This window comes from Telmatherina bonti (genome assembly GCF_933228915.1).
Source record: "Telmatherina bonti genome assembly, chromosome: 21".
NCBI classification, from domain to species: domain Eukaryota; kingdom Metazoa; phylum Chordata; class Actinopteri; order Atheriniformes; family Telmatherinidae; genus Telmatherina; species Telmatherina bonti.
This window is the reverse complement of record NC_136630.1, coordinates 20,358,852-20,379,764: the sequence shown is the minus strand read 5'-3', so window position 1 is coordinate 20,379,764 and position 20,913 is coordinate 20,358,852. Positions and strand designations below refer to the sequence as shown.

The 20,913-nt window shown below is 37.7% G+C and overlaps 2 protein-coding genes across 2 annotated transcripts; both read left to right on the top strand.

Annotated features, from left to right (window-relative positions):
- Positions 1-1,427: 1,427 nt before the first annotated feature.
- ccz1 (CCZ1 homolog, vacuolar protein trafficking and biogenesis associated) lies at positions 1,428-12,386 on the top strand. Its single transcript, XM_079260711.1, has 17 exons — positions 1,428-1,560; positions 2,817-2,892; positions 2,977-3,073; positions 3,195-3,292; positions 3,476-3,569; positions 3,703-3,783; positions 3,861-3,908; positions 4,068-4,151; positions 4,815-4,990; positions 5,722-5,803; positions 6,453-6,514; positions 7,411-7,522; positions 7,802-7,835; positions 7,976-8,093; positions 9,529-9,687; positions 10,826-10,953; positions 11,795-12,386. Exons 2-17 carry the CDS (start codon positions 2,879-2,881, stop codon positions 11,848-11,850), a joined length of 1,443 nt encoding a protein of 480 aa, XP_079116837.1. The 5' UTR covers positions 1,428-1,560; positions 2,817-2,878; the 3' UTR covers positions 11,851-12,386.
- Positions 12,387-15,197: 2,811 nt separating this feature from the next.
- dlgap5 (discs, large homolog-associated protein 5) lies at positions 15,198-20,149 on the top strand (the record flags this gene model as incomplete). The annotated part of the gene is made up of 18 exons (XM_079260601.1): positions 15,198-15,435; positions 15,617-15,795; positions 15,922-15,996; positions 16,096-16,135; positions 16,212-16,292; positions 16,415-16,513; positions 16,666-16,710; positions 16,873-16,910; positions 17,001-17,233; positions 17,421-17,594; positions 17,683-17,771; positions 17,895-18,055; positions 18,133-18,234; positions 18,417-18,666; positions 18,783-19,372; positions 19,490-19,664; positions 19,879-19,922; positions 20,039-20,149. 18 exons carry the CDS (start codon positions 15,198-15,200, stop codon positions 20,147-20,149), a joined length of 2,724 nt encoding a protein of 907 aa, XP_079116727.1.
- Positions 20,150-20,913: the final 764 nt, after the last annotated feature.

Sequence of the window (20,913 nt, the reverse complement as noted above, 5' to 3'; positions counted from 1 at the left end):
TGCCTATTAACAGTTTTGATTTTTCTTTTATTGTATTTTATATATATTATATTATATATTATTAGACACAGCATCAGTGTCTTTGGTTAATATCCATATATTGATAAAAGTGCACTAAATACAAATACTAGATATTTAACATATATATATTCATTCATTCATTCATTTTCCAAACCACTTATTCCAATTCAGGGTCGCGGGGAAGCTGGAGCCTATCCCAGCCGGCTTTGGGCGACAGGCAGGGTACACCCTGGACAGCTCGCCAGTCCATCGCAGGGCTATATATATATATATGTATATATATATATATATATATATATATATATATATATATATATATATATATATATATATATATATATATATATATGTATATATATATATATATATTAATGAATGAATGAATGAATGAATGAATGAATGAATGAATATATATATATATATATATATATATATATTTTTTTTTTTTTTGTTTAAATTTAATTTAATTTTTTTAAATTTTTTTTTTATTATTATTTATTTATTTATTTTTTATTTGTTAATCCTAACTAGGAAATTTAGCTCTGCATTTAACACATCTCTAGATTTTCTAGAGAGGTGTTTCTCAAACTGGAGGTCAGAAAGACCCTTATGTGAGACCAGACAAAATATTTTCAGGGGGCTGTCCGACAGGTTTATAAAATCAGATTTTACTATCCGCACAAAAGAGGCTGATTTTGGGAATGTAGTTACAGCAGTGAACTTAATCAACTAATAACCACATTATCCTTCTTATAAATGATGATTCTGACAGTTTTCCATTCTTAAATTTAGAGGATGTTGTATGATGAAACATCTTATAAATTACATTATCAAATCACTTATTTGTCTATTGGGGTAGGGATGGGCTCAGAAAATTTGAGAACCACCATACTTGGGAGCAGTGGGCTGTCATGTTTTGCCAGGGAGCGGTTGTTGGGACCTTGGTCAAACGTTTTTTAAATATAAAATAATAATCACAAAATATCTTCATATTACCGTCCAGTCCATCTCAAATATCCCTGTGATGGACTGGTGACCCGCCCAGGGTGTACAGTTACTATTGCTTGGATAGGGTTCAGCTTCCCTGCAGTACTCTGAATTAGAATAGACAATAAATGAATCAATGAATAAAGAATATATACTATTGTGTATGGGTAAATGCTCAAAAATGCTCTTAAATAAGCATTGCAGGGCAAATATCTGCATCAGTCAATTGCATGTTATATTAAAACTGCTCAATACGTCTCAAGCCAAATGATTCGCACACTAAGAGATACATTGCTCACTTCACTTCTAGAGACCCAAATTGAACACAACAGTGTGGCTCGTCACTGTAAGCGGAACCTTTAAGTAGATTGAAGCGCGAATCACCGAACAATTCAGTTTGTGACACTGCGCTGTCAAAACCAGGAAGTTAAGCATGTAAAGTATAATGCGGGCGGTATCTCCTGTCACTGATGTTATTTTAATGCTTTTTATTTTTAATAACACACTCCATAACTGTGATCGCCTAAATGTGTTGTGTGTATGCTCTGTAAGGTGAGTATCACCGTCATTTTTCCATGAGATTTTCGCTGAAAGCACAAGTCTTCTGCTAGCAGAACCCAGCTAAACCAGTTAGCTGCCTTAACTGTGTCGGCGTCGCTTAGTAGCTGACAGAGTCACGGTTCATTTCAAGGAGTTGTACTTATTCAGCACTATAGTCTCCCTCAGTTCTCCCGCTGTTTTTGAGGATTTGAAGAAAATGTATGAAAACGCCACGGATTTCCCTCTCTGTGTCGTAGCTCAGCTCGCGAGACTTCGCCGGCTAAAGGACAACGTTGACGTGACTGATTTTACAGCATCGTGTGTAACAATATGTGGAAGAAGTAGTACATGTTCCTCATATGTGAGGAGGTACGATAAAAGCTGAGTTTTAGCACTAACGTGTGAATGAATATACTAAACTGTGTAGTAGTAACCTAAAAGAAGTTTTTTGTTTTTTACTTTAATAGTATGCAGTTTAGTTAAACGCCCTAAATACACTGAAAATGGATGTGCATATTTGCTCCTCTAGTGATTTTTTTTAAAGGCATTCCCTTTGGCATTTTTGAGGGAAAGTTTTCAGGCGCAAGTCACACAGTTGTATTCACACTGAACTTAAGTGTCAATACTATCTAAAGTAAATTATGTTGCAAGTCATGGTGTTACTTTGTTTTTGCGTTTGGATGGCATTCTTCCACATTTCTAGGTGTATTAAATAACAACAAAGTTGTAACATGAGGTGCTTGAGTTTATTTACCTGACTTGATATTGCTCATGCTGTGTTGTTGTTGATCATGTACACATCACAGTGTTGATGCTGAGGAAGAATATCGTCCCTAGTAGAAAGCAGCATAATCACCTCAGTTAATAAAACAAACAGGAACACACTGGTTTATCTTACAAAAAAGAAAAGTTGATACAAACATGCCTTTATCACAAAAGCTTTATCAAGAAAAAATTCTTTCAAGAACATGATGTGCGATCCTAATTCACAGATGGACAACACACAGCAAACAACTCTTCTTTGCCTTACAGAAAATTAATTGTGCTGCAACTCTTCAGGGACAGTGTCCTGCAGGTGGATGAGATAACATTGTAAACAATGTTATGCTGCAGTTTCAAAATGAAAAGTTACACATTGTACACAAAAACCAAATCCCTTTTATTAATTATGAAGAATAAATGCCACTTGACCCTATAACTTTGGTCAATAATGTGTATAGGAGCACTTGTCATTGAGTTCTGGTTATTTATAGAGTTGTCCTCTGCAGGCACACGGCATGCTAACCAATCTGTCAATTGAGCAAAGGAAGTCCAGACACAAGTTGCACTAATGCTCATGATAAGGTAAGCATGTTTCAAAGGAGGGAGTGCCATAACTTGAATAAATCCATTGTCTTTCCTTCATAAATTCCTTTATGTCTTTTGCAGCCCCAAAATGGCCTCAGGAATGCAAGAGAAACAGTACACACCATCTTTGCTCAGTTTTTTCATTTATAACCCTACATTTGGACCACGGGAAGGAGAGGTGAGTGCAAGTCACTTCAGAAAAACCCATGTTGGATGCGTTTTACTCTGAAATTCATTGATTTGCTTGGAAAAACCCCTGATAGGGCAGTTAGACTGAAAATGCAATGATTCTTTGTCAGGAAGAGAAGAAAATTTTGTTTTACCACCCAAGTGATATTGAGAAGAATGAGAAGATCCGAAACGTTGGTCTTTGTGAGGCTATCGTGCAATTCACCAGGTAAAACGTAAATGTATGAATGTGTAGGAGTTCCTTTTTATAGCCTTTTGGTGGGAATTTGATAAGTGTCTGTCTTCAGTTTCATGGTTTTCTTTGACATAATTAATAACCAGAACACGTATTTTCTATGGTAGCCTGAGATATACCAGAAACAGGAAGTGTATGATCTTGTCTTTGCTGCAGGACGTTCTGCCCAACAAAACCAGCTAAATCCCTGCACACGCAGAAAAACCGGCAGTTTTTCTTTGAACCCGAGGAGAACTTCTGGATAGTCATGGTATGTCGCATTTTCTGATGCCAGACTTCCCTATTTATGTTAGGATTGTAATTCGCTTTTATTTGTTAATTTCTTTGTACATTCTTGTTTTTTTCTTTTTGTTCTATTTTGTTTCTTTTCATGCAATACTCAGGTGGTTCGAAACCCAATGATCGAGAAGCCAAATAAAGACGGTAAACCTCCCACAATAGAGTATCAAGAAGAAGAAATACTTGTAAGTAGACACACTTGCGTATTTATTCTTTTTGAAATATTGCCTGTTTTATAATGTATCTCCGTCTCGCTTTGTAGGATACTGTTTATGGTGCGGTAGTCAGGCAGTGCTACAGTATGTACAAGGTGAGTTTCAATATGTTTTAGGATCAGTCACTTATTTTATTTTGTTTATTTATGTTTATTATATTGACTCCGCTGTAGCTTCTCACACCTCCACTCAAGGCCTTTGTACGTTGCTAAAAGAATCCTTATTTATCAGCATCCGTTTTCTGTGTGCCATAGCTCTTCAATGGCACATTTGGTAGAGCAATGGAAACCGGGGGAGTGGAGCTGCTTACTCAGAAGCTTGAAAAGTTCTTCTACAGGGTAAGGACTGTTTACATCTGGCTATCAACTCTTTTGTTGCTAGGTGGACAAGTATTTGTCTTTGTTTTGGATTTCATTTAGTGTCCAACATGCTGTCTTGGACATATTTCTTTATAAAAAGTCACTAGACCTTGACAGTGTGTGTTTTCAGAAGGGCTGGGCTGAGTTTATAATATGTGGGCAAACAGTCAAGTGTCTTTAGTTATTTCTGTGTAAATACTCGTGTTAATCTTGGAAAGCTGTAGGATATATACAGTCATGCTCGGTCTGCTGGTTGTTAACTAACCTGCAGTGCCTGTCATCACTTTATGTTACTCTCACTTCTCTGGAACAGTGCAACTCTTGGCTTTAACACTCATGCCAAAGTTTAAAAAATTCATTTCTAATTAGGGAATACCCTACTTAAGTTAACACGGGCTTCCCTCTCCACCATGTAACCTAAAGACAGAGCGAAAGAGAGACACTGCAGTGATGGTCATCAGAGGTTGAATGTCTGTACTTCTTATTGCCTCGGTGATGCAAGCGTCTTTGCAGAGCGTCAGTCAGAGTTTCTAATTCCACTTTCTTTATTGGGCTGTATCAAACACTATGAGGAGGTAAACTGACCTCTTTCTTCTTTGCTTCTGCATGTGTGTGTATGTGTGTTCACGCTGGGGTTTCCAGTATCTGCAGACTCTCCATTTGCAGTCCTGCGACCTGCTGGATGTGTTTGGTGGCATCAGCTTCTTCCCTCTGGACAAGATGACCTACCTGAAGATCCAGTCTTTTGTAAACAGAGTGGAGGAGAGCCTGAGCCTGATCAAATACACAGCTTTCCTCTACAACGACCAGCTTATCTGGTAAAAACTGCACACTTTTTGCACACTTATCTGACATCTCACACAGCCATGTTCATATGTACTCAGCTATACATTACCATAATAAAATCCCACCATTAGCAAGTACAAACACATAATATAATGCTGCATAAACAGAGGTGGTCCTGAACATAACCCCTAATCCTCTTGGTGATTTATGTGTTCCCTGACAGGTCAGATATTTTCAGCGTCCTTACTCAGTGTGTAAGCATTAATTGGTTTTGCATGGCTGCAAATGCAATGCATTCATCTTTCAGCAATGCTTTTTAACTATTGAGTTTCTCAAAAGAAGGAGGTCATGCATAGTTTCAGTGGTATAAATAGTTTTAAGTGAATAACTCAAGAAAATATTCGAGTAAGTTTGTCCATAGGCCAGTAAATAAAACCAAAGAGGAAAGACGGGATCTTGCAGATCTGATTCATTACGTGCTGAGAACATCCTGCTCAGGTGTACTGCAGTTCTGACAAGTTCCTTGCACAAATACCTGCCAGAGAGGAAAACACAGCCAACAGGAAAGACTAAGCCTACTGCTAGGTTGTCACAATTTTCCAACTTATGCAGCTGCATTGTGTTCCTTCGTGTTTTAATTGTATCACATCCACAGTCTCACTAACAGGACAGATGATGCTTTTAAGATCCCGCTGCTAACAGAACTCCATAAAAGCACAAAACCACACATTTAGTTAACTTTTGTCATCATTGTTATGTGCAGGAGTGGGCTGGAACAAGACGATATGAGGATCCTGTATAAATATTTGACCACCTCGCTGTTTCCCAGGCACTCTGAACCAGAGGTAGGTGGGAGCGTGGAATGAACAGGTGAATCAAATAAGAAAAAAGTAGGATAACTTCAATAACAATCAAAGAAAGTTTAACATGCCATGTTGTAGGGCTGGGACGATATGCTATTCGATTCAAATCTTGTTTTTTTGGTGCAGATTCAATTTAAATTGGGATCCTTGCAATTCTTTGATATTGCTGATTTTTGTAAACTAAAAAAAAAAGTTAAAATGTTTTTTCATAGTAATTTTTCATGATTTTAATTAGGAAAAAACAACACAGTAGCCAAGCCATCCTTCTGCTGCTATAATGCCCAAGAAGACAAGTAAAAAGATCAATACAAACAATAAAAAATACAAAAAATTTTATTGTGGATTTTTTTTTTTTTATTTAAAAAAAATTTTGATTTTAAAATTGTGAAGCAAAAAATGTTTTGCTAAATTTCAATTCAACTTCCCACCCCTACCATGTTGGCATGGAACTTGTGTGCTGCTGTTGCTAATTTTTTGCTTATTTTATATAATTAAATCTAGTCTACATGGCACAAACATTTCCATTTTTTCCAAAATATGGAAAAACATTTTAGCTTTGACATGATATTTCTAACTTACTGTATAGTTTTCCCAAATATTGGAAGTCTAACTGTTCTCTTTCTTTCCTCAGTTGGCTGGCAGGGATTCCCCTCTGAGGCCAGAAGTTGCAGGAAATCTGTTGCACTACGGGAGGTAAATCCCTCATCCCTACCTTTTTTTTATTTTTTTTTATCCTTCTCTCAACAGACTTGCAGACCATGGAGAAATGTCATTCACAGGCCAACATGTCACAGATATTTAAAAAAAAAAAAAAAGACTGTACACAGTGCATTCACATAAACGCTTGGACAGATGCATGTCTGTGAGCCGACCTCATTTTATTTTCTCCAACTGACAAGTTAATTAGATAAGGCAGTAACTCCCTTGGTTAACAAATTGTGGATTTAGTCAATAGGTAGAGTATCACTGCATGGCACTACATTCAGTTTCAGTGTAACTAAAGAAAGTTTGCTTTGAGTGTTGACTGACTGACAACATTCATGTCTGTGTCGTGCTGAAATAACTCGTATCTGAGTGATGTGAAACGGCTGGAATGGGTCCAGGTCTATTTATGTGTGGCCTGTCATGTGATAGGAAAACCCTTTTTTTTCCCTTCCGATGAAAACAGTAACATTACTTTGTTTAGAACAGAAGAAAAGTAGCTGTGAATTGAATTAAAGTGGGTTTTAAACAGTCTTGGAAATTTGTCGTGAAGTGCCACATAAAGAGGTCAGGTCTCATTAAATGATCTAAGTCTAAACTCGTGTCATATTTACCTCCTCATCTCTTCGCTTCTAGACCCTCCAGCCTGTGACGTTCTATGCTATTTGCTTTAAAAGATGCTTAACTTTTTCAAAATGCACTCAGAAGAGAGTTTGTAAGAGGATTGTAAAATAAATCCTTCATTTTGGGATCCAGTAAGATAGATTTTGCCTTCTGCTATACAAAAAGTCTTTTTTTTTTTCTTTTTTTTTTTTTTTTATAAACAATTGACTTTCACACATATTCTGTGTGTGTTGTCCCAACCCTGCCATCATCTGCATTCTCAGGTTTCTAACTGGACCTAGTAATCTTAAAGATCCGGAGGCCAAATTCCGATTTCCAAAAATATTCGTCACAGCAGAAGATGGCTATGAGGAGCTGCATCTGATTGTTTACAAGGTGTGCTGTTTCAGTTCTCATTGCATCCATACACTCAAAGGGATTTTAAGCATATTAGAATCCAGGATGAATTTTTTTCTCATCTGTGATTGGAGGATTTGTCACATAAAAATCACATTTTTGAAATATTCCACTATATTAATGGATTTTGAGGATTAAACAGCTCATTTTAAAAAAACGAAGCGTGCTTAGCACATTACTTATCATCACATTAAAGTGATTTCTAACCCATGTGGCCCAGATTCTGGCGGTAACATAACCTGATCTGCTGTTTTGCAGGCAATGAGCGCTGCGGCCTGTTTTATGATCAGTGGTAAGGCTCGTTTATTTCTTCTTCTGGTCCTCAATATACAGTTGTTATTGTTGTAGTGTCTGTCTTTTTATTATTATTTTTTTCTTCACCTCACATGTTGGCTTTATATTGGCTGACTTTTCTCCTGCATCTTGTTCCAGCCTCTGTGGAGCTTACGAGGGAGTTCTGTGAGCAGCTGGATGGCTTGGTGGGCCCGCAGCTTACCCTGTTGGCGTCAGATATATGTGAACAGTTCACCATTAACCGCAGGATATCTGGGTGGGTGAAGAAATAATAAAACACAGAGCAAGATTTTAGAGATTTTATTTCCCATAATGAATTCCAAGCCCATTTCACACCTATTCAAGTCAGAACTGCCACCTCTGATTCATTAGTGAGCCGTCACTGAAGGCAGTAACGGATGCAGGCTCAACTTTCACACAGTGAGGTAGATTGGCACCATGACAGTATGACGTTGTATTTATGCATGACTTATAAGTTGAGGACACTGGAAGAGTTTAAACTGTTAGCGTTTGTCCCTAAATCATGCGTACACAATTAATGCAAATATTTTAACATCATATGATCATTGTGCATAACACACTTTTGCTAATGATTAACTGAGGAGATAATATGATGGATATATCAGACACAAGTTTTAAATGTCACACTGCATGGGGGGATCACTGAGATGCTATTGTATCGTAGGGATTTATGACATGACACACTGGTGTGAGTTGGATTCATTTGGGAATGGGTAAAAAGGGATTAAAGACAGGCTCATCATGTCAGCTTGATGGGACTGACCTGTGAAAGTGGCGGCTGTATCAAAGGCGCAGCTCTCTGCAACGGTTGCACAGTGACCTCCCTTATAATTCCTGCTGTATTTACAGCTGTGTTTGTACCTTGCTCAAATGATGTTGCTTCTTTTATTTTAAGTTAATAAGAACCTTTGACCAAACAAACATTGTTTAAATAAACTTTTTGGAGTGTATTTGTATTTGTCAGAAATAGTTTGCTCTGGTCATAAAATGTAGCTCTGTGTATTTCTAGAGTATTTATCGTCTGTCATCATTTATTTGTCTGCTAAGTTGGCAGAGATAAACAAGGCTCTAATATTACAGGATATCATCATGGCACTATTAAGGGGTAACTCAAGCAGTGTTGCTTGAAGTACTGGCATCCTGGTCTGTACTTTTTTAACCCCTGCAATTACACTCAGATAAGTCCTGGCTTGTAATCCAAAACTGGCCCTGGCAACTTGATGGGCTCCTTGTAATCAACTTAGTGAAGAATCCACTGAATGAGTAATGAGGTTCCAAATTCCTCAGCTGGCATACAGGTGTGTGTGTCCTAAATTTGGCCTGATGATTGTACACACCATGGATGAAAATCATTTTATGGCTTATTTGAATGCATTCATACATCATATTGTAAAGAAGTGATGACAATACTAACGACAAGGTTATCTCTTATCCAAACTGCGTCTTAACCTTGTTGTGATATAGGTGAACAATGATGTAAGATTCATTTAAAAGCGAACAAATAGCACCCATGAGGGTCACTGTGAAATCCAGAATCTCAGTTTCTCAGGAGCATCAGTGGTGATGTTAGCATGACATAACCATTACTACAGATGTAGCACCCTAAAACACACGCTTGCTTTCTGATTAATCTTTTTCTCCATGTACACTTTTCTTTTTTGTCTTTTTAGTCCAGAGAAGGAGCCCCAGTTTAAGTTCATCTACTTTAACCATATGAACCTGGCAGAGAAGAGCACCATCCACATGAGGAAGACTGCAAGTGTTTGCCTTACCTCTGTCCATCCTGACCTCATGAAGATCCTGGGAGACATCAACTGTGACTTTGCAAGGTAAATTGATTTTTGGCCATGTAAACCTGTTGCTATCTCAACCAATGCCTCCAGATGTTGTTTAGTGTCTCTTTGTGTAACGAGTTGCCATAATTTAGGTTAATGGCACTGCTGAGGTTTCCGACTGAAGACACAAAGTAGTTCCAATTGAGTCATTCCTGTTGAAAAAAAGATGCACTGTTTAGTGTCCAAGCCTGGAAAGACAAACTTCCACAAAGACAGCAACAATGTGTTGGATATTACATTCCTAAATTGCATGTCCTTGTTTTCAAGACAGCTGTGTGATTTTTACACACTATCAGGCAGATTTTCTGTGCTTCAAGGCAGTCATGAGACAGCAGTCATGTGGGAGTTCCATTTTCCATCTGTGTGACAAACTCTAGACTGGCATAAGCATCCCATACATTTCTGTAACAATATCAGTTCCTCTTTATGTCCAGGTGGTGTGTTGTCACTTTTTACTTTTAGGCCCACGACTATATTTATCCTTATTGAAACTCTAGCACCAAACATACATCAGGAAATAAAACAGATCTCATGAAGACAACAGACACTTTGGTCATGTGTGTGTGTTTGTATTTCATATGCAGTTTTTGACTATTAAATACTGAATTGGGGGTAATTACATCCAGCTTTTATAGTTGTATTACTGTAAATATGTGATGGAGAAACCTAAATAATTTCTGATTTAGCCTTTAAATGCAGAGCCCCTATATAACTACTTGGTGATGCTTTTAACCATTTTAACGTGAGCACACCAGATGATCAACTGGGCTGTTAGTGCAAATGTTTCTTAATGGATGTCAGCTGCACACAACTATCACATAATTTGATTATCTCGGCAAAGCAGGATTTAGTTTCAAATTCAAACATCATATGTCATAGTTGTTGCTCTGAAACTTGATGGATCTTTTGTATTATCTGAGGACTCACAAAAAGTAGTGTGTGCAGGAAAAAAATGATCTTCTGTGCAAAAACATTCAGGACAACACATGATCAGTATTTAAATATATTAGATGATGTAACTTGGTTTTTTTTTTAAAAATTGCATTTAATAATCAGGACTCTTAAAGTACAGTCGCTATGAATATGTCTACCTTTATTTGTTGTTGCTTAGTTTCTCCGATTTGTCTCCCAGGGTTGACGAAGATGAGGAAATCATTGTGAAAGCTATGACAGACTACTGGGTAGTTGGCAAGAAGTCAGACCAGAGAGAGCTGTACGTGATCTTGAATCAGAAGAACGCCAATCTGATTGAAGTTAACGGTAGGTCTCCACTACCTTGTAAATAATTTGCCTGTGTAATTTCCACCAGGGTTGACACGTGTGCCTTGACACCTCTCATTCATCCTCCATACACCCATCTATTTTCTATACTTGCTTGATCCACTCCCAGCTCGCAGGGCATTAATGTGGCATGTGATTCTATTGGTATGTTTGTGTGTAACCAGGGTTTTTGTATGCAGCTAAATGTCTTTGGAAAATCTGAAGGGTTAAAAAAAATTGTTGTAAAATGACTGTCAAGGATTTTCCTTCTCTTTCTGTTTAGAGGGATGTTTTGTCTTTTTTGAAGGGTGGTTGTGTGAAATACTCGGCATCTTTATCTCAGCAGACAGTTCTCAGTATGGAGAAGTGGCAAGCTGCACAGTTAAACTGTGTATAGCAACTTCAGTGTCGCTATATGAATATTCTGCAGTTACAAAAGGTTTAGCAACAAAGTGAACAATTGTCGGAAAGATGAGTGTAAACAAACAATGTAATGCTTAATTGAACCACAATAAAAAATAAGTAAAGAAAATGTTTTCAACTCAACTTTATTTATAAAGCCCTTTAAAACAACCAGAGTCGAAACAATTTAGAAACAATCGGCCAAAATAAAAACAGAATAAAACAGTTAAAATGCAAATGTTGTTTGAGATGGTAAATAAATTTGGTCTCAAGGCTTTTCTGCGCAGCTTTTAGCTGAACCAACCCATCAGGATGTTTGTGATTCTTTAAATTGCGAGTGCTCCACTTGCTGCAGGGCAACACTGACTATTCATCAGTACTTCACACATTACTCTTAAATGCATTTTCATCTCCTTTTGTTGTTTTTTTTCTGCTGCAGAGGAAGTTAAGAGACTTTGTGCAACGCAGTTCAACAACATATTCTTCTTGGACTAAGCAGATGGATGAAAGCTGTTTGACCACACTAAAAACTGTCAGCATTGCAGAGAATCAGTGACAGCATCAGTGTAATGCAATAATTGCATTGTAAAACAACAATGAAGTTTTTTGTTTTTTTTTTAATTTTATTTTTCCTACAAAAATTGTAATTTTCTCTTGTAATTAATTGTCAAAAACCCAGATTTTGACTGTACATGAACTGTTTCATTTTCTTTGTACATACTTGTAGGATTTTGTTTACTGCTCATTTGTTTTCTCTACATTATGTTTGTCTTTTTTTTTAGAACCACACCATGACATTGAGTCAAATTAATTTAAAAACTGACATGCACCGAGCAGTTTATTCTCGTTTCATTTGATGAACAGTGATATAGTTTTAAGGTGACATCATATCAAAAGTATTGTGGTTTGTAAATGACTGCACTAACTTTAAATAAATTAAGGAGCAATTTTATGTAGTGTACAAAGTGAATTTCTATAGTTCGTTTGGAGTATTCCAGATGAAGAGGTTGAAAGGGGAGAGTACCGTTTTGAAAATCTTTTTATTTTAATAGTAGACGCTGAATAGAAGTGCGCTGTAATGTTAACCTGTGCAAAAATTTTGGTTACATGTACACCAGGGATCACCAACTTTGTCCTCGAGGGCTGCCATCCTGCAAGTTTTCGTGTTTCCCTGGTACAACACACTTGATTTATTTCAAGAACTTGTCATCTTCTGTCTGCACTTGCCTGTTAATGAGCCATTGATTTGGGTTAAGTGTATTCCAGCGGGGAACACTAAAACCTGCAGGATGGTAGTCCTCAACAACTGGAGTTGGTAACCCCTGGTGTACACTATATTGCCGAAAGTATTCCCTCACACTTCCAAATGATTGAATTTAAATGTTCTGGTCACTTCCAAGGCAATAGGTGTTTAAAATCTAGCACCTAGGAATGGCCATAAAGACATGGATGTGCAAGTTTGATGTCTAAGAACTTGACAGGCCCTGACACAACGTCCTGACCTCAACAGGACAGAACACCTTTGGGGAAGACTGAAAGCAAGGTCTACTTGTTTAAACATCAATGTCTGACCACACATATGTGCCTCTGCAAGAATGGTTAAAAAAAAAAAAACAAACAAAAAAAACCCCACAAACACACTCCTAAACGTGGAAAGTTTTTCCAGAAAACTTGAAGCTGTTATAACTTAAAGGGTGGGTCACCATTATAATAACCCTATGGATTAATAATGGGATGTTGCTTAAGTGCATGATTATGTCCATGTAAAGGCAGACGAGCGAATATTTTTTGCAGTATAGTGTATTTGCTGCTCGTGAGCCTTTTTTTTTTTTTTTTTTTTTTTTTTTTTTTAAGAAAAGGTGTGGCATTTTTTGTATAGCTCCAGTGTTTTGTTTTTTTTTCTTTGTTATGCAATCTTCTTTTGGTCTATAACATAAATATCTAAAGAACTGGGTTAAACAGTGTCCAGATTAATCTGATCCACCATCTCATTGCAATATATATATATATATATATATATATATATATATATATATATATATATATATATATATATATATAAATAAATGGATGGATAGATGGATGGATGGATAGATAGATGTAGATAAACTTGGAGGTCTTATCATGTTGTTACAAGCTGATGTTATTTTCATGTGGAAAAAAACTTTCCATAAACTGACAGCTAACACGCCCTACAAGTGCTCCGCAACTCGAAGCTTTTCTGAAGAAAGCATTTGTTGAAATAAAATATAACAGGAAAAAAAATCTAATTGCAAAGAGAATGTAAATATTTTAGAAATTCCTATAACGCTGAGTTTCTTTCAATTTTGCATGCGCTGTAACTACAAATTAAAATCTAAAGAAGAAGAACAACAACCAATCAGAGCCTAGCTTTGTAGTCAGCAAACAGCCAATTAGCGTCAATTTTGACGTATTTCAAACATCAACCGCCACCACACGAATATGTTGTGATTTTCGGCATCGTCAAGATTGCCCGTTGTTTAGTAAAGTTGTTCATATCACGTCAAAAAGCGTGATTTTATACGTGGATTTTTAGAAAAGAAACAAGGTAGGATATAAGTTTATATGTTGCATACCAGTTGTAAGCCATTGGTTGCTAAAAGTACTATTAGCTTAGTTGTATGCTAGTAGTTGGTGGGAGAGTTAGCTCCAGAGCTAATAGGTGGTTTTATAATTGTAGCTAATTTTAGCGTCGTTCTTATTACAGTATTCTAAAATCTACTTTAAAGGTATTATTTTAAGTGATTGCATTTTGTCTAATATACGTATTATAAACTAAATCACGGATATCACTTGTCCTGTAAACATGATTACGTAAACTACATTAAGTCCGGTCGTCAGACACAGGGAGTATTTCTCAAATTAATTTCCATAAAAAACTGTTTACTCATTCATATTCTGGTTCATTAAGTATCCTTTACGTTAGTTTCTTTGAGATATCTTTAATGTAAATTTCAATACGTTTTTGCTGTAACGTCACCCACATTGCTAGCTGAATAGGATAAATTAGTAAAAACCTTTCTATGAAGAAAACAAATTGTTGTCACTGTAACATTTAAAGATTAAATCATCAACACTGTGTTGCTTTGTACTTTTTTTTTTTTTTTAAATTTTAAATAGTATAGTATTTTCTGTAGTATTTAATGCAAAAACGTGGGACATGTTATATTAATGTAATTCAGATAGATATTTTTTTCAAATCCTCAGCTTTGTTTCCAGTCTCTGATTTAACTATTCGTAGTACGAATAATACCAAAGACAAATGGTCTTTATACCTTAGGACAATTTATATATCCCACTAGCTCTTTGTTATGATGCTTAATCTTTCTAAAATAAATTTCTCACAGCCGATTTTTAGAAGTTGCATATAACATGGATTTGCAAGCTTTACTATGAGGACTGCATCAAGAATTGTAGTCTTATTAGTTCTAAAGAAAGGAAGTAACTAATGTTAAATAAGCTAATTCTGAGCTTGTATATGGAAAGGCTTCATAAGTTGACCTAATGTAAAGAAGATTTAACTACGAATGATATGGAAACTACAACTGTCTTTTTCTTTCCAAAGTAGTGCTAGATATACAATTAATAAAGCCTTTATATTTTATGTATCTCAAAAGGTTTCTCATATTTTATGAGGTCATATATTCCCTGACATATTGCTTCCAGCCTTGTTGACTGACTAATTTATGTTTATGTTCACTATATGCCTCTTATGATCTGATTATAAAAATAGATGTTCTGTTATTTGGATTTCTCTAACATGAAGTTTACTCATCAAAGCATAATTACTCTCACTCCCCAATAACTACAGATACCTGAACATGGAGTCTCGATTTGCTCACCTGCGGCAGCGGGACACCAGTGTGTCAATGCTGAGGGTAAAAATGTCACGAAGAAGGTCTCAGTCCCAGAAGGAAAACCGGGAGCGAGCTGTTAACACACGCAGGCAGTTAGACAAACTCCCAGAGCTGGAAATGTCCTCCTTGGATGCCTCCATCATGTCGACCAATGTCTCGACCATTCGTGAGAAGACTCAAAACGATGCAAGACTTGCCAAAAGTATGATTTTATCATCCATCACACCAAGAACTTCAGGTTCCCTGCACACATGTAAAAGGCACTAACAGCCATATGACCTTTTCACTGTGTAAAACTGATTACCTGGCAGTTCTGCTGTTTTTTATGTGCTTGTAATTCTTGCATATATGTGCTTAATTGTGACGCACCTGTTTTGAAACAGCTAAAGCGCAAGAGGACAGAGTAAAACAGCTTGACCGCTGGAAAGAGCGGAAAGCTCTTGAAAGAGAAAAGGAAAAGAGAGAAAAGGAGTGTAAAGGTGTATTTAAAACTGGACTTTATCAGCCGAAGGACACCCTTACTTTTGTCTTGCTGCCAGCTCCTTCAACCAGATATAAAGAGGTAATGAAGGACTATTCAGGGTATTTCACCTCTTTCCCTCATTTTATTTCTTTTTTTAATGTTATAATATGAGCGATAACAAAAGTTGACCTTTTCTTGAGAACATGTAACTTGGTTGTCTTTCAGAAAAAAGTAAAAGCAGCTACTGTTCAAAGCACCAGAGTTACCCGTTCTATGAAACAGCAGCAAGAAATGCAAAAGGTAATATTTTTCACAGATCCTCTGTGTTCTCTGTTGCCATATAAACTGTCTATTAACACATACTTGGTGCATCGTTTTTCTTTGTCAATATCTGTACAGCCTCTGAAGATGCAAGATCCAAATTCCAGGGCAAACAAAGGTAAATAGCTTGATACACAGCATACCATCGGCTGTAGCAGTGTCTGTTTTTTAAATGTGACTTCCCTTTGTTTAAGCTGCAGTGGAGAAATCAACTAGGACATGTGTAGCTCCTGTTAAGCCTGCAACAACTGCCACCAAAAGAAAAGTTTGTGCAGGTAATTGACAAGAGGACAAAACCAGAGCCATAAATACACAAGAGGAGAAGCTACTGTGCTGGTGTCACCCTATTGTGTTTCTGTATTTGCATCTTAATCAGTGTCTTTCTTTCTGTGTCTAGCAGGACCTGCTGCACGAGCTTCATCAGCCAGATCAGCCAACGGGCTTCCTGTTACAAAAGCTCCTGTAATGAAAGACAAACCCAAAGACAAGCCTGCTGGTACTTTTTTTTTTTTTTTTTTTACACCAAGAAAGACAAGCTTTTAAGCAGTTTTTGAAAAAAATTTTCTTTGTTTTTTCTGTCAGGATTGTTTACCATAGATGGAAAAAGTTGTGTTTTTGAAGCTATTTTAAATGTGTTTCTGTATGTAGATGTCAGAACCATAGTGGTTGTTAACCCTCTGGCTCCCCCATCTGGTGAAAAGAGAAATTGCAAAGCTATTATCATATGCTGGCAATGAACCACCCTTTTTTTTTTTTTTTTTTAATGATTGACTTAATAAACTATTTTATTTTTCCTCATAAAAATGAACTGTTCAACCTTTCCTGTTTTGTACATGTCCTTGCATATATATACAGCAGCTGGGAGGAATGCAGTACACTCTGTTATCCCCAAGGTGAGTGCCTCTGCTTGTATCTCACAAAACATAATGGTATATGTCAGTTTAGGGAATTGTGGATCACTCAGTTGATATGGTTTTATTAAGGAGCCTGAGAAAAAGGAAACGGAAGAAACCGCTTGTCCTCCCAGCCTGACATCCTGTCCTGATGAGGAAGACATGGTAGTGGTCCAAGCTCCAGAGCCATCTGCTCCTTCAGAGGATGCTCCTTTACCATCGTTTGCTCCAGAAGGTTTCACCTTTCAGGCTCCTGCTGGCTTGTCCTCTTTCAAGTTTGAGCCGCTTACTCCTCGCTCAGCAGAAGCCTTCCTCACACCAAGGTCTGTTTTCCTTGTGGCCTTATTCTGTTTTTGTCAAAGATGTTTAAAATACTGAACTTTATTGCTATGTCTGGTTGAACATTTGAACTTACAGAAGGAGATAAACTTACAAAAGAAGATTAGGACTACAAATGTGTTTTTTTTTAAAAAAATAAATCTAAAGTGTATGTGAATTCTTCCTGTCCAGCTCCAGCTTCAATCTTCCTCCAGGCCCAGTTTGCACTGTTGAACTTACAGCAGAGCCCAACAAATCCTCTCCTCCCAGGACTCTTCACCATTCTCCTCCCCATAGAGCTCAGACAGCAGCTCCTCCGACACCAATAAGTCCCCTGGATGCAAAGCATGATGTGCCATACTTCAGGTAGTGTTTTGTTTTTGTTTTTCCCTCTGTTTTTGTCATCCATTGGGAGTGTTTTGAAGGGTTTTTAATGTTTTTATTAATCATTTAGATCGGAAATTGCCAAAGAGACGGACAGACTGACAACTCTTTCTCTCCACTGGGAGTCTAAAGTGGAAGATGAGTCCATTCCAGAAGAGAGTGAGTGAATCCTCTCATGATATTTTGAGTATCGTATTGAATTTGATTTGATTTTAATACAAGGGAATGAACAGGATTAAGTGAATGAGAAATTCTTACTGAAGCTATTTTTGTTCCTGTCAGTGAGAGACCGCATGCGCACAGCTGTCGGTCAGGCAAGGCTGCTGATGAAGGAGCGCTTCAAGCAGTTCAGTGGTCTGGTAGATGACTGTGAACTGGGGCGTGGTGAGAAGATCACTACCTGCACTGACCTCCAGGGATTCTGGGACATGGTTTATTATCAGGTGAGTTCCTCATAGGAGTGGAACTAAGTTATTTCAGACTCTAAACAAACAAGTTACATTTATTGTCCTTCTGTCAGGTGGAAGATGTCAACAAAAAATTTGATGCTCTCAAAGAAGCAGAGGGCCGAGGTTGGGTGGAGGAGAGCAAACCCCCACCACGCCAAAGGAAAATGGTGAAGGTGAAGACTTCATTTTTTTATTTTCATTCTCAAAAAACTTCCAGTTTGCAGACTTACACATTTTACCAGTATCCACATACTGGCTCTTAAAATGATCTTTAAGATTCTTCATTGATGCACTTGTTGTTTTAAAAGTTTTGTTTAAAAACAAAACAAACTTTAACATCTTTTCCTATTGGCAGAAACCAGCAGCTGCACCTACCAACCCAACAGGAAACAGAGCAGCAGCAAAGTCCCGCCTGGCTGCTGTAAAAGCAGCCATGAAAGCCAGACAGCAGGTGACCGTGACGGAGACAGAGACAAGAGACACTGAAAATGTTGAAAAAGGCACAAGTTCTCAGGAGCTGCAACCCCAATCAGTGGTCCAAACAATGGAAAGCGTGGTCTTTGATGGAGGTTTCTTCCAGGTGGAGAGCCCAGCCAAACCAACTAGTAAGAGAACACTATTACTTTTCATGTCATGTTTTTGTTGTCTGCTCTACCTTTTCTCCTTGGTAATGCCAATATTTGTTCCAATAACAATGTTTTATGTTTGTCTGTGTTTTCAGTAAGGAGATCCAGCCGCCTGAGTGCTGCTGTGTTGCTACAAGCCTCTCCCTGCACCACAAACCTCTCATCTAGAAGACTCACTCGACAGTCCCTTGCTTTGGCCCAGACTCCGGTGGGGCTTGCTTCTCCTGCTCAGCCTGCACACTCTCCGGTGCAACTGCACCTTACCCTCGAGCAAACTCCCGCACCAAAGTCTCAACGGGGCACACCTCATTTGCCCAAAAACAGACTGGGAGCTGTAAATGGCTCCCTTTGTTTCTCACCTGTTAAGGAAGTGCTTGCAGATGAATTCCAGTCAGAAAAAGCCTCATCACAAGATGACACTGCTCCTGTTCTGCTTCTGACAAAGTCTGCTGAAAATCCAGCTGAGGCCATCCACGACATGTCCCTCCCTCCAAGGCTCTCCCTTTCACCATGCAAAACACCTTCATCAGTACTTCAGGGTCCTGAGCCCTCAGGAGCCATGAGTTTCACGTTGTCGCCTGTTGTCGTAACTCCTGGCCAGTCACCCATCTCCACTCCTGTTGTGCAGGTCCATATGGAGACTCAAAATTCTATGTGTCGCACACCAAATAGCACAGTCATTGAGGTAAATCATATTTTAGGTCCTGTTAATTTGATTCCTGTTTTGATCTTTAAAAAAAAAAAAAGCCAGATTGGTGACTGCTCTCTTAGACTTTACTTCTTTTTTTTTTTTTTTTTAAAGGAGATTCCTGGGTTGGACTTTGAGCGTTACTTGCAGCCCTCACAAAGAAGCAGCATGTCACCAAGGGAAGCTGTGGGTCGAGAGAGTTTGTCCCCCAGGGCAACAGATGTAGAGATGGAGAGTCCAAGAAGTCAATGTGAGGAACTGCTTACACAGCAAGAGCCAGATTTTTCAGGTATGACTGATGCCCACAGGCACAGTGCATGCACACAATGTTCACGTGAGTGTTTCTAGAGTTAAAAGCTGCAGTTTGCAGGTTTTAAACATTTGTACTTTATTAAGGTGGCCATTGTCATATGTCAGACCTTCATACTGCATCCTTTTAGATAAAATGTTTCTTCCTGAGTGCACAAAAATAACCACAATGTCTGCTCACTCTGTCACCACAGCACTGTTAGCAGTGTCTTCTGTGTTGGGTTTTCAGTCACCACAGGTTCGAATTTTTCACTGTTCACCTCTTAACACCCAAATATAACTTCAGTCTAAACAGAAAAGTTAATTCGGATTTTAAAAAATCAAGTAATCTATTGTTAATTGTGTCCTTTTCAGGTCCAGACTGCAGAGTCTGCTCTGCTTCTGTTCACCCCTGATCTGAAGGACAGGATACGCCAATCTGTCTGTCCAAGTGACCTCATGGTCTTCACCCCTCCAGGCTTATAAATTTCTCTCAAAATGTTCAGTTTAATATTTTCACTTTTATTTTAGAATTGGCAGAAAACCATTTTGTTTCCTAAATACATTTAGTTGCTCTCAATAAAGTCATAGTTTTGAGCAGGAAATGGCCTGAAGTCTTCTTTTATGTGCTGTCACAAATCTGCAACACTGGCAATGCTTTTACTTCAGATACATTGTTAATGTTTATTTCTTTATTTTAGACTGACTGGCTCATGAACAGGTCAGAGGTTTTCTTCAAAATCACCAGGATTTCAGGAATTACTGAATCTTGATCATCCTTTCAATTCCACTTCTGAATGATCCTCATCCTTCCTGCAACACAACACATCTTACTGAACACAAGGCAGGTTACGGCACAAATGTGTGTGATGAATATACAAGGAGAAAGTTATAATCGCCACCTGATGATTAAAGCAGTTGAGGATTTGATGACATCTAACTGCAAAGTTGTGCAAAAAGATCAGGAAGGCTGATTAAAGCCAGTGTTTGGTTTGTCTTCACAAAAAAAAAAAAAAGATTTAGTTCATGAAAAAGGGCCCGGGCTTCTTTTTTTTTTTTTTTTTTTTTTTTTTTTGTTCCAACGTACCCAAAAAAATATTTTCATGTAACTCCACACAGAATTGCAGTTCCACACTTAGTATAGCTATATTTGTTGGAAAGTTGGATAACTTAGCCCAGTTCTTTGCAACAAACCTTTAGGTATTAATTCTTTGTACTTTAACAGGTGATATTATGGGATGGGAAGGGAG

Excerpts from the sequence above, each read along its gene's own strand:
- ccz1 (XM_079260711.1), top strand. Across the intron at positions 3,074-3,194 it reads TTGGACCACGGGAAGGAGAG|GAAGAGAAGAAAATTTTGTT; the intron begins GTGAGTGCAAGT and ends ATTCTTTGTCAG. Across the intron at positions 3,784-3,860 it reads ATCAAGAAGAAGAAATACTT|GATACTGTTTATGGTGCGGT; the intron begins GTAAGTAGACAC and ends CTCGCTTTGTAG.